We start from the raw sequence: 14,097 nt of genomic DNA on the forward strand, positions 1-14,097 counted from the left end.
CTCCTCAGCTCCATGTTACTTTTCTCCTCTATTTCTTTTTCTGAGACCTCTGTTCTATTTACAGCAGGTTCATCACTTTTATCCCCCATTGGGTCTCTCTCTATTCCTTCCTTCCCTTCTCCACAGACTTCAGACAACAGCCGCCCTCTCTTCTGAAGTGAGAGCTTTCTGTCCTCTTCCTTCTGCAGGGGCTGCCATCTCCCAGCTGTTTTCTTGCTGTACCTCTTGTTAGGCCCTAACTAATTCATGTTTTCCTTTTCCCCTCACTCCAACCTGAGATCTGTCTTCTTTATTTTCCCCTCCTTTCTTCCCGGACACCCTTCTTGTTGCTTTTCTTCCTTTTACGACCCCAGTTGGTTTTGCTGCATTCACCTGAATGGCTGTTAGTTACCAGCTTAGTTGTTTCTCTTCCCCCTTTCATTCTGGGCCCCTGAAGCTCTCTCACCAATGCCTGCCTTCCTTTTATCACGAAATGCTCTTTGGCAGTTTGCATCTACACCTCATTTTTCAACAGAGAGAATTCTATACAATTCACTTTTTTTAATAGGAAACTCTGCTGTGGCCTTATTATCCATACCTAAAACTTTTTTCCTGACAGAAAATTATGTTCAAAATATTTTGATCTTCATCTATGGGATTATTTGATTGTTCTTTCCTCCCGCCCCCACCGCAGCATTTCTCTTGTACCTCAATGTAAGGCACCTGGCAGGAGGTTTTCTCCGTGCCTTCATTACTACAGAATTCTATTCCACACTTCCTGCTACTTTTATGGGAACTATTATGTATCAATATCTTTCAGAACAGGTCACAAAATTTCTAATATTCACTGTTTCATTTAAGAAGACAGTAAAGAGTCTTTAGACTATAAAATGACAATTCGGGGGCAGCTAGGTGGTGCAGTGCATAAAGCACTGACCCTGGATTCAGGAGGACCTGAGTTCAAATTTGGACTCAGACACTTGACACTTACTAGCTATGTGACCCTGGCCAAGTCACTTAACCCTCATTGCCCTGCAAAAAAAAAAAAAAAAGACAATTCTACCTAAATTAATTAATTCATTTAGTGCTATACCAATCAAACTATCAAAAAATATTTTATAGAGCTAGAAAAAATAACAAAATTCATCTGGAAAAACAAAAGTTCAAGGATATCATGGGAATCAATGAAAAAAAACACATAAGAAGGTGGTCTAACAGTACCAGATCTCAAACTGTATTATAAAGCGGTAATTATCAAAACAATCTGGTACTAGCTAAGAAATAGAGAGGTAGATCTGTGGAATAGAATACATAGAAACTATACTATAGTAAATGACTATAGTAATTTAGTATATGATGAACCATAATATCCAAGCTTTTGGAACAAAAACTCATTATTTAACAAAAACTATTGGGAAAACTGGAAAACAGTATGGAAGAAATTAGGCATAGACCAACATCTCACACAATATAGTAAAATAAGGTCAAAATGGGTACATGATTTATACATAAAGGATGATACCATAAGAAAATTAAAGGTCTATGGAATTGTCTATCTGTCAGATTTATGGACAGGGGAAGAATTTAGGACCAAAGAAGATATGGAGACTAAAATTAAATGTAAAATTGATCATTTTGATTATATAAAATTAAAAAGCTTTTGCAAAAACAAAACTAATATAACCAAGATTACAAGGCAAGTAGAAAATTGAGAAAGAATTTTTGAAACAAATATCTCTGATAAAGGCCTCATTTCTCAAATATATAAAGAACTGCATCAAAAATTTAAAAACACAAGTCATTCTCCAATTGATAAATGGTCAAAGAATTTGAACAATTTTCAGATAAAGAAATCAAAATTATCAATATTTATATGAAAAATGTTCTAGATCATTATTGATCAGAGAGATGCAAAATAAAACAACTCAGATATCACCTTATACCTATTAGAGTGGCAAATATAACAAAAATGGAAAATATTGGTTGTTGGAGAGATTGTGGGAAAACTGGGATGCTAATCCACTGTTAGTGGAGTTGTGAAAAGATCCAACCATTCTGGAGAGCAATTTGGAATTATGCCCAAAGGGCTATAGAATTGTGCTTACCTTTTGATCCAGCAATACCACTACTTGGTTTATATCCCAAAGACATTCCCAAAAAGAGAAGACCTATTTGTACGAAAATATTGATAGCAGTTCTTTTTGTGGTGGCTAAAAATTGTAAATCCAAGGTATGCCCATCAACTGGGGAATGGCTAAACAAACTGTGTTATATGATGGTGATGGAATATTACTGTGCAGTAACAAATGACAAACAGAATGACTTTTAAAAAGGCTGGAAAGACATGTATGAAATGATGTATAGTGAAGTGAGCAGAACCAAGAGAACCTTGTACACAGAGACAACAATATTGTTCGATGAAGAACTGTTAATGACTTGACTATTCTCAACAATACGTTAATCTAAAACAATCCCAAAAGCATATTCATGAAACATACTATCCACCTCCAAAGAAAGAACTGATATTGACGGAACAGACTGAAGTATGCTATTTTTCACATTCTTTCATTGTGACAAATATAATGATGTTTTGCACAATCATATATGTATAACACATATTGGATTGGTTGCCACCTGTGGAGGGGGGAGGGAAGGGAAGGAAGGAGGGATAGAGATTTGAACAGAAAAATCTAATAAAAATGTTTAATCTGGAAAAAAAATTTTAAGGTCGGGGAGGGGTATGTTCGGAAGGGTTCAGCAGGTATATATGTATTTACATACACACACAAATATATATGTTGCACATATATGACTTATTTAGGTCTTATTTATATAATAATTATATTTAAATAAATTTGTCATATATTATTTATATAAATTGATATGTATATGTTATTTATAAAACAGTTATTTTAAGAATATATTCTATATTAAATATATATTATAATATATCTAGGTATATCTAAATGTAATTATGTAGAAAATGTATATTGCATGTTATATATGTATGTATGTATATATTATACTTATGTTTGCTATATTTATAAAATATAATTATATATCACAAACAAAAATAAAATTTAGAGATAAAAAAGAGTCTTTTCTCTCAGCCCACCAAGTAGAATCACCACAAAATTCTCCCACTAGTCCCAAGACTCATGAAAAGAGCCCGAGTATTTATTTCATAAAGATACAGGCACCACTGATGAGTGTTGTTCTTCAGTCATTTCCGTGCCTTTGTGATCCCATTTGGGGTTTTCTTGCAAAGATATTGCAATGGGTTGCCATTTCCTTCTCCAGATAATCTTACAGATGAGGAAACTGAGGCAAACAGGGTTAAATAACTTGTCCAGAGTTACACAGCCAGTGTCTGAGGTTGAATTTCAACTCAGAAAGAGGGGTCTTCCTGACTCCAGAACCAGCACTTTATCTACCGTGCCACTTAGTACTGGTTTATGGGGCAGCTGGGTAGTATAATAGATAAAGCACCAGCCCTGGATTCAGGAGGACCTGAGTACAAATCCAGCCTCAGACACTTGACACTTACTAGCTGTGTGACCCTGGGCAAGTCACTTAACCCTCATTGCCCCACAAAAAAAACCAAAGCAAAAAAGCAAACAAACCCTAGTCCTGGTTTTACTTTTATTTTATACATTCTTTGGGAGAAATTTTGTTTCTCTACTGATGTAAAGCTCATGCTTCTTACTTTCCAAGTACTGCAATTGTTGCTGAAATAAGGACTGCAAATATGTCTCAGGGTGCTCCAAATATGAATAATCAGGGTCTGCATTGCCTATTCTCTAGGTAACTGCTTTCTGGTACCTGAATTTTCAGGAGGTAGGCACTTAGCATGGTACCTAACACATAGTAGGTGCTCAAGAAGTACTTATTGACTGACTGACCGACCGGATTCTCACATTAAATCTTAAAGGGGCCCTCAGATTATTCTTCTCTACTCAACAAAGCTTCTTTCTTCCTTTGGGATTCTCCTCCCATATCCATTCTGGTTTCTTTTTTGTTTTGTTTTGTTTTTGCAGGGCAATGAGGGTGTCCAGGGTCACACAGCTAGTAAGTGTCAACTGTCTGAGGTCGGATTTGAACTCAGGTCCTCCTGAATCTAGGGCTGGTGCTTTATCCACTGTGCCACCTAGCTGCCCCCCCCCCCCCGCCCCCATATCCATTCTGAAAGACAAACAGATCACATCAGCCCTAGAGGCTTTCTTTTTCCTTCTTTTTCCCTCCTCTTCTCTTTCTTCTTTCACTTCTTTATCCTGCTCCAGTTTTTCAGCCCTTTTCCTTCTTTCCTCTTCTTAAAAGTTCCTGTTGGTAGCTGATTGCTGACTTCAGCCATACATCTAGCTGTTGCTGGGAAGAATGAATGAATCAGATCTCAGCGGATGCACAGTCCTGCCAGGTTTCTCTTATTGGGGTTGCCTTTGCAGATAGTGTCTTTGCTTCAAGTTACCTGTTTGGGGTTGCCTTTGTAGATAGTGTCTTTGCCTTGGGTTACCTGTCTGAACTATTGCATGTTATGTACAGCTGTCTGTTCTTGGCCTTCCTACTCTCTGGAAGTGGGGGCTCCCAGGGCCATGGTATTTTCTTCATAGCACTTCATTATATCAGAGTTGTTGTGAGACTCAAATGAGATGACATATTTAATTCTCCCTTGTAGAATAGATATAGTAGATATTATCTCCAATTTATAGATGGAGGGGTTAAGGCATAGCCAAGTAGCAATTTTATAATAGGACTGAGACTAAAAACCTACGTGTCCTGGGGGCAGCTAGATGGCGCAGTGGTTAAAGCACTGGCCCTGGATTCAGGAGTACCTAAATTTAAATCCGGCCTCAGACACTTGACACTTACTAGCTGTGTGACCTGGGCAAGTCACTTAACCCCCATTGCCCCGTCAAAATAAACAAAAAAACAAAAAAACCAAACAAACCTATGTGTCCTAACTCTTGAGTCCACTGGCTCCTATCTCCTCACTAAGTATAAGACATGGTATCTGATCTTAAGCAGCTTACCGTCCATAAATGTACACAGGGGCATGCTAGTGAATGAAAGCTGTCTCCGTAGAAAACAGAAACAAAAACATGTACCCACAAGATACTTAATTAATCAATCAACTAATTAATTAATCAGCATTATTAACATTATCTCTTAAGTTGGCAAACTATCTTTTTTTCTTCCTACCTTTTTTTTTTTCTTTTTGGCAGGGCAATGAGGGTTAAGTGACTTGCCCAGGGTCACACAACTAGTAAGTGTCAAGTGTCTGAGACCAGATTTGAACTCAGGTCTTCCTGAATCCAGGGCTGGTGCTTTATCCACTGTGCCACCTACCTGCCCCCTACCTACCTTTTCTTTCTTTTTTTTTGCAGGGAAATGAAGGTTAAATAACTTGCCCAAGGTCACACAGCTAGTAAGTGTCAAGTGTCTGAGGCCTGATTTGAACTCAGGTCCGCCTGAATTCAGGGCTGGTGCTTTATCCACTGTATCACCTAGCTGCCCCTTAAGTCAGCAAAATGATAAACCAAGCCCTGATTTGTAGCAATTGCTGGTATCTGAAGTATAAAATGTTCCCACTGAAAATTTAACAACTGACCCTCATGAAGTGGCTTCAGCAGACCCCTGAATGTACTCCACCCATTAACCCTTCTTAGTTCAGAAAACCACATCCTCATTGTGTTAAACAATTACAAGATGCCATAGGAACAATGGCTAAATGATTTCACAGGGAGGTTTTATGATTTTTCAGGGCCAGAAGCAGGGGATATTAATTGGTTCTAAGGTAATAACATGTTATTGTGCAACAGCATTAGTTCTGGCCACTTCAAAGGCCTGCCTGCAGCTCGAGTCCCCTTGAGTCATTGCCTTGAACTGAGTCATTTCTCTGCTTTGCTTTCACTTCTTGTAGGGCTTTTGGAGAACTCTATGATTTTGTAAATGAGGTATCTGGGTTGGTAAATAAAAATCTGCTTGCTACGTGAGACCTGGGTTTCAATACTGGCTCTGTCACTGATGATTTGGGTGACTTTTGGTAAGCTTCTTAACCTCCCTACAATCTTGGTTTTCTGATTTATAAAATGAGGGGTCAGGCTAAATGATGTCTTAGGGTCCTTCTAGCAGCCTGATTCTATGGGGTGTTCCTAAAATCTTGATGTATTCTAGGGGAGCTATTAAATCATCAGACTGCACTGTCTTTGGGCACACTCTATATGACTCTATGATTCTGTGTTAGGGGTACACTATCCTCCCTTCCAGACTCACCAAAAGATTCTTCTAGGATGTCATGAAATCCCAACTTTTTTTATTGGTTATCACTGGGGGCTAACTTGGAAGGGTGGATGATCTTTGTAATGACAATGGGACCACCCTCAGGGTTGGACTTAAAAGCCAGGAAGACCTCAAATCTGATGTTCATTAGATTTGTGACCTTTCTGAGCCTCAGTTTCCTTATCTGAGAAATGAGGATAATAGGACTTATATCAGAGTTGTTGTGAGACTCAAATGAGATGACATATTTAAAAAGCTTTGTAAACTTTAAAATTCTATTTAATATCAGTTGTAGAAAAAGTGAGTGTCCATCACTCTGACAGTTCCCTAGGCAGCAATGTAGACAAGGTCTCCATACAGGCATCTCCACCCTTCCTTTCCTCTCTTCTCTCTCATCTGAAGTTTAGGTTAGCAAACCATTTAGCTGTCACCCCATGATTTGCCCCCCCCCTAACAAGCATTTGTTTTCTCCCCACTGGGAAAAGGAAAAAAGAGACAAATTTTATAACAAATATTTCAGTTAAGCTGAATAAATTTCTGTATTGGTCATGTTCAAAAATGAATGTCTTAGTGTGATCTTAAGGTTTTTAAAAGCAGCACATCAAACCAAATTCTGAGTGGAATAACCAACAAATAGTCACAATGAATAATTTTTCTAGCTCAGGGCAGCTTAGGAAAATAGAAAAGTTGGAAGACATTGCAGTGGGGAATGGCTGGGAACACAATAGAAATGGCATCCACCAGCTGTGGGCCTTGGAGATGGAGGTAGCAACAGCAGTGGTACGGGGAATGCACTTAGTGCACAAGGATAGTAAGGTGACTGAACACCTGGTCAGAAAGATTCCAGGAGACTTCTGTGTTAACAGTGGGTACAGGACTGGGAACTATTTGGTACTTCCTTTGCCCATTACCTAGTTCCAGTTTGTAGTTTCAGGATAGAGAGGAGTGGTTGCAATCATGAGGTAGCAAGAACCCTACCTGGGTAAGGACCAAAGCACAGACCAGGGGGGCAATGGCCAGACCTCTCCCTGGATCACACCCCTTTGGAAGTAATGAAAACTAGCAGGTACCCACTGAGTTGTAAAAGCAGCAGAAGCAGGGCAGCTAGGTGGTGCAGCGGATAAAGCACCAGCCCTGGATTCCGGAGGACCTGAGTTCAAATCCAGCCTCAGACACTTGACACTTACTAGCTGTGTGACCTTGGGCAAGTCACTTAACCCTCATTGCCCCCCCCCAAAAGCAGAAGCTCATGAAAGATAGGAACTCAAGCAAGACTCCCCCACTCTCACCCCCATAGGTAAGCAAAACCCAACTATAAAATAAAGTCCAAAGTCAAGAAATAGGCCAGAAAAATAAGCAAACAACAACAAAAACAGAATAACCTGATCATAAAAGCTACCTGGTGACCGGGAAGTTCAAGACACAAACTTAGATAAAGACAATAATTTGAAAACATCTACAAGCTAAACCCAAAGAAAAATGTAGATTAGACATAAGCCCAAAAGGAATTTTTACAAAAGCTAAAAAAAGGATAAAAATTTTTTAATCAAATAAGAGCATTGGAGGAAAAATTGGAAAAGAAAGAAATTCAAGAAAACTATGAAAAGGGAATTTACAGAGGCACAAAAAATTCTGAAGAAAATAACTCCTTAAAAATTAGAATTAGTCAAGTAAAAGCTAATAACTCAAATGAGACATCAAGAAACAATAAAACAAAGTTAAAAGACTGAAAAAATAGAAGTGTATGTGAAATGTCTTTTTTTTTTTAAATGAGGCAATTGGGGTTAAGTGACTTGCCCAGGGTCACACAGCTAGTAAGTGTTAAGTGTCTGAGGCCAGATTTGAACTCTATTACACCTGACTCCAGGGCTGGTGCTCCACTGTGCCATCTAGCTGCCCCTGATATGTCTTACAGAAAAAACAACTGACATATAAAATAGATAGAGGAGAGATAGATCAAGAATTATTACCTGAAAGCCAAGATCTTGTTATAAACTGTTGACTTCTGTTGAGAATACAGTCTATTTTTCACATTACCTCACTCTCCATCCTCTACTTAGGAAGTTGATTTTTTTTTAACTCAAGTATAAAATTTTATACTTATTCCTATAAAATTTCATCTAATTTGAGTGGGCCCAATTTTCCAGCCTGTCTAGATGTTTTTGAATTCTACATTTGTCATTCAGTGGATCAACTATTCCCCCTAGCTTTGTGTCACCTGAAAATTTAATAAGCATAGCATCTATGTTCTAAAGTATTAAGCAACACGGGAAGAAGCACAGATCCTTGGGGCATTCCACTGAGGACTTCCTTCTTTCCAAGTTGACATCAAACCATTAATATCTACTCTTTGAGTTTAGCCATCTAACATCTAATTGTACTATCATGTAGCCAACATTTTTCCTTCTTCTCAACAAGAACAGTCTGCAATACTATGTCAGATGCTTTGCTAAAATAAAATATTTGAATTTATATTTTATATTTATATTTAAATAAATTTAAATATTTGATATATTTAAGTCATTCCCCTCATCTACCAATTTAAGAAGTGGCCAAAAAGGAAATTAGGTTAATCAGGTACAACCTGCTCTTGATGAAGCCGTGCTGGTTCTTTGTGATCTCTGCTTCCTTTTCTACATGTTCACTACCCATCCCTTTAAAAATATTGCACAGGGGCAGCTAGGTGGCACAGTGGATAAAGCACCAGCCCTGGATTCAGGAGGACCTGAGTTCAAATCCAGCCTCAGGCACTGACACTTACTAGCTGTGTGACTCTGGACAAGTCACTTAACCCCAATTGCCTCACAAAAAAAAAAAATTGCACAATTTAGCCAAAAATTGAGGTCAAGTTTTCCAGCCTGTAGTTTGAATATTCAAGGACAGAGGCTGACAGAAGCATGACAAATAACTAGTCTTCCTTCATTATATAGTTCTGTCTCTGCCAACTCTTATTAGTTTCTGCCAAGCTGCTACATATTAACTACTGTGTTAGGATAAGGGCCCAATTAGTAGAGAGTAGATTTTCTGCCTAGAAAGAGGGACTAAGAACCAGGGTTAAAAATTTTTTTTTTCTTAACAAGTACAAAGCAAGCTTACAGGTATTAACAGTTTCCAAGCCTATAAAAGTCAAATAGTTTCTAGGGGCTATAGGTCCTTGCTGGAAATCTGTATTCTGGTAGTAAGTGAAAAACTGAAATTTTCCTGGCTCTGAAGTCAGGGAGAAAGATTAAGGCTACCAGGCTGGGAATAATCCAAAGGTCTCAATAAAAACAGCTGAATAGTTAAAGTGGGAGAGAAGAGATCTCAGTTTTACATTTTCTCTTTCTTTATGAACTAGGACTCCATTTCCTATCTCCTTCCCATAGAGTATTATCTGTGAATGTGCATGCCAGTGTTTCAAAAAATGAAGTAATTTTCTAATTGTCTTTAGGTAAAGCAAATTCTGCCCTGGAGTGGACAATTCTGGGACTCTCAGTCATTGAGACTTGAATCTTGGGTCTTAGCTATCCAATAAAGACACTGCTCCGTCTTTAGTGGGGAGTCTGGCTAGCACTGCAGGCAATCAGCCCAGGAAGCTGTTTCCGCCCTTTCAGCAAGTAAGTCTAAATAATTCAACTCTTTACCCATGTCAACCAACAGTCACAATTTCAAAAGACGAGTAGTAACTTATTTTATTACAAGAGAAAAAAGAAAGATATGCATTCTGTTTCCCCTCTGGTACAGAATACAAAGGAGGCCAACATTGCAGGCCAGGCCTTGGGTATTTCCACAGTTAGTAACCAACACAAAGTGCAAAACATAGGGCAAGACAGTCCTGGGGTGCATACTCTGCACAGGGAGAAAACCCATGGATCATTCACTGAATACAGCTTCACAACTTTCATGGGGTTTTCTAGGTTTCTGGCCAGACTGAACCCTAATTTAGGCCTGTGTTGCTTCATCTAATTTTCCCTCCCATAAATCCTAAATAACAGTTATCCTTTCCATATCTTGACTTACCCCAACATGGTTTCAATTCACCACAGGTCTGCATAAATGGGAATTTGGGGGGAATTTTTCCAAAGCCACAGATGATACATGAAGGCCAATGGATGACACAGAAAAGGTTTAGAAACTCAGAAATGCATAAAATATATGTATAGTACTGTAAACACCCCATAGAAGAAAAAGAAAAAAATCATACTTCTTTTGTATGAAGGGAGGGCCAAAAAATTTTACCCAGATTTTCCAGATCTTGGGGGTGCCATGTACCTCACTCCAGCAATGCAGAAGGGATAGTTATTTCTTTGCAGACAGAAACAATCAAATACTCCTGGTCTGGGAGATGGTATTGCCCTTTTCCTCTCATTGTTTATTCTTCTGGTTTCCAAGGCACAGTAATCAACCTGGAGGAGAGACACAGCAGGGGCTGGAGCCATGTTAGCCTCCTGGAAGGAAAAAAAGAAGTGGTATTGGATCCTAGGAGCAACAACCCCTCCACAGAAGAAGATGACGGGGAGCCCAAAGTCTGCCGTGTGTGTGGAGACAGGGCAACTGGTTACCATTTCAATGTCATGACCTGTGAAGGGTGCAAGGGATTTTTCAGGTAGAGTGACTGTTCCCACACTAGTAGCCTTCTTTTCACCACTAACTTCCCCGAGACAGAAAGCAACCAGGTTCTGGTCTGTGTCACAAACCTACCATGTGACCCCATCTTTCAAATGGGGATAATCTATTTCAGAAAAATGAAGATATAGCAATAGAAAAGATGTGAAAGTGCTTTGAAAAATTAAAAATCTAGAAAATTTTAAAAATAAAAGTATTATTAAAAGTATATTAGGGGGCAGCTAGGTGGTGCAGTGGATAAAGCACCGGCCCTGGATTCAGGAGGACCTGAGTTCAAATCTAGCCTTAGACACTTGACATTTACTAGCTGTGTGACCCTGGGCAAGTCACTTAACCCCAATTGCCTCACCGAAAAAAAAGTATATTAGTGTGTAACTTATGGCCCTGGGGACTCCTAAGGAATCTGGACTTAGACCAAGTGAGTCTGAACCTGGGGTCTGACACACAAAAAAGGTCATTTTCTCTCTCTTTTGGTTTATTGCCTGTATCCAGAATTTATTCCAGGAAAATCTCCAAATACAATCTTACTTCCTGTTTTCCTAAAAGTAATAGGGTCTTCAGCTCCCACATAAGCAGTTAGGGTAACAAATGCTTATTAGTGGAAGTGGCATTTCTTTCACCCTACCTCAAATTTGGAAGATGTAAAGGATGCAGAAGCCCACAAACGGCAAGAAAAAACAGGTAACATTCGCAAGTCAGGGAAGCTTAAGTGAAAATTCCACCTTTGACAGATATTAGTTATGTGACCTTAACGTCTCTGTGCCTCTGCTTCCTCCTCTGAAAACAAGGGGGTTGTATTTAATGATTTAATGATCTTTAAAGTCCCTCCCAGATTCAAATCAGAGATCCTGTGACCCCTAGGAAGGAAGGAAAGAAGGAAGGAGAGAGGGAGGGAGGAAAGAAAGAAAGAACAAAAAAGAACAAAAGGAAGAAAAAAGGAAGGGGGACAGAGACAGAGAGACAGAGAGAGACACACACAGACAGAGAGAGAGAGAGACAGAGAGAGAGAGAGAGAGAGAGAGAGAGAGAGAGGGGAAGAAAATGCAACCCAGTTGCTTGTTATTGCCTATTTTTTGGAACTTTCCATCACCTACGGCGTTTTGTTAGAAGACAGCTCTGCCTTTGTAACAGCTGCCACATGCAGTTCCTACCAGCAGTAACTGTCCAATTTTCATCATCTTCATTTTTTGGAATACTTTAATATTTACAAATAGGAAAAGTCATTATGCTCCAAATGAAATATGCATTTCCTTGTTATAGTTTCCTATGCAAAAGGATAGCTATGCTGCCTATAAATTTAAGCCCTCATTTTGGTTTTCTTGAATAACTGTTCCACTGGAGACTTATTCCAGTGCCTCAATGTGGGTTGGAGGGATTATACTGCCTCAAGAATGAATACTCCTTCTGTGGATAAGCCTGGCTTATCCATTAAGCAAACCCTGAGGCCAGCAATTCCAGAACACTTCCTTTCTCTGATTTAGGAACCTAGATTCTGGTGTCATTCTGATTTAGAAATTAAAAACTTCCTCCTCCTCAATCTATTAATGGACAAGCCTTTGTAAAACACCTACTAAGTGCCCCATACTCTGCTAGATGCTAGTGATTAAAATAATAAAATGAAATCATCCCTATTCTCAAGAAGCTTACACTCTAATGGAGGGATACAAGTACATGTGTGAGGATGCACAGAAGAAATATAAAGAAAATAAATATGAAATAGTTAGGGAGAAATAGTGTTAGCAGTGGAGGGATCGGGAAAAGCCGCAGTCAGGCTGCGCCTTGAAAAAAAAAGAGAGGGATTCTGGGAGTGCAGAGGGAGTGTTTTCTAGGTATGGGAGACAGAGAATACAAAGGCCTGGAATTGAGGACAAGAAAAGAACAGTTTACCTGGATCCTAGAATGTGGGAAGGGGATAAATGCCAATGAGCCTGGAAAGATACTTTGGGTCCAATTTGTGAAGGGCTGTAAGAACTAAACAGAAAAATTAATGTTGTAACAGAGAAGCATCAGGAAGCCCTGGGACTTTACTGAATGTGGTGATAACATGGTGAGACCTCTGCTTTACGGGGGAAAAATCATCCTGGCAGCTCAATGGAGGCCAGCCTGGACTGGTGAGAGGATGATGTAAGAGAGGCTGATTGTGATACTATTGCAATAATCTAGGTGAGAGGTGAGGAGGGCCTGACTTGAGTCCTGGATATGTAAAATAGACACGTTCATATATGAGAGATGTTGTGGAGGGAAAAATGGCAAGATGTGACCATTGACTGGATATGTGGGATGAGGGAGAGTGAGTTGTGAAGATGACACCAAGTTTACAACCTGAAAGACTAAACAAATGGTGGTGCCTTTACAAGAAATAATTGCATTAGGGTAAAGGAAGATAATGAGTTCTATTTTGGATATGTTGAGTTTCAAATGTCTTTAGAACAGAGATCCCATTTGAAATGTCCACTAGGCAATTGGTGATGCAAGACCCAGAACAAAACTTTGGAGAATGTCCACATTTTCCAAAAGTGAGAAATGAATGATGAGCCATCAAGGGAGACTGAGAAGACTGGAAGAAAGCAATGTTTCAAAAACTCATAGAAAAAAAGATTACATAGGAGGAGAGATTGGCCAATGGCATCAAATACAGCAGATGGATGAAAAAGGATGAGAACCTAGAAAAAACCACCAGCTTTGGCAATAAAGAGAACATTGGTAACTTTGGAGACAGTAGTTTTAGTTAAATTATGAGGTTAAAAGCCAGATTGCAAAGTGGGGGAAGAAGGGAGTAATCTGTGAGCATAAGTAGATCAAAAGAACATTAGAAGGGGCAGCTAGGTGGTGCAGTGGATAGAGCAACCAGCCCTGGAGTCAGGAGGACCTGAGTTCAAATCCGACCTCAGACACTTAACACTTACTAGCTCTGTGACCCTGGGCAAGTCACTTAACTCCAATTGCCTCACCAAAAAAAAAAAAAAAAAAAGAATATTAGAGAAAGAAGTCCAGAATGAAATGGAAATTTCAGAGGGTGTGGTGGAAGGGGTATGCAGTATTGGAGAGGGACCTAGGTGGGGTAGTGTTAAGGAGAATAAGGATGAGAGAATGAGAAGTAGGGATTGAGAATAGTTTGTTCCTATGTGGTCAGTGATTTAGTAATAAGGCATAGGGAAGAGTTATAGGTAATGGAATTTGTTAGTCATAGCAGTAGTATTGGGTCGGAGATGAAGAATAATGCTCACAGTTGTCCCC

General features: G+C 39.2%; 1 protein-coding gene across 3 annotated transcripts in view; it reads left to right on the plus strand.

Annotated features, from left to right (window-relative positions):
- Positions 1 to 14,097, plus strand: part of NR1I2 (nuclear receptor subfamily 1 group I member 2) — a 64,849-nt gene that overhangs the window by 25,228 nt on the left and 25,524 nt on the right. For all 3 annotated transcript variants that reach the window (XM_043991328.1, XM_043991330.1, XM_043991329.1), the window contains exons 2-3: positions 9,686 to 9,851; positions 10,627 to 10,840. In XM_043991328.1, the coding sequence (XP_043847263.1) occupies positions 10,809 to 10,840 (32 nt within the window). In that variant the 5' untranslated portion in view covers positions 9,686 to 9,851; positions 10,627 to 10,808. The remainder of the gene's footprint in view (positions 1 to 9,685; positions 9,852 to 10,626; positions 10,841 to 14,097) is intronic.

Source organism: Dromiciops gliroides, chromosome 3, assembly GCF_019393635.1.
Source record: "Dromiciops gliroides isolate mDroGli1 chromosome 3, mDroGli1.pri, whole genome shotgun sequence".
NCBI classification, from domain to species: Eukaryota; Metazoa; Chordata; class Mammalia; order Microbiotheria; family Microbiotheriidae; genus Dromiciops; species Dromiciops gliroides.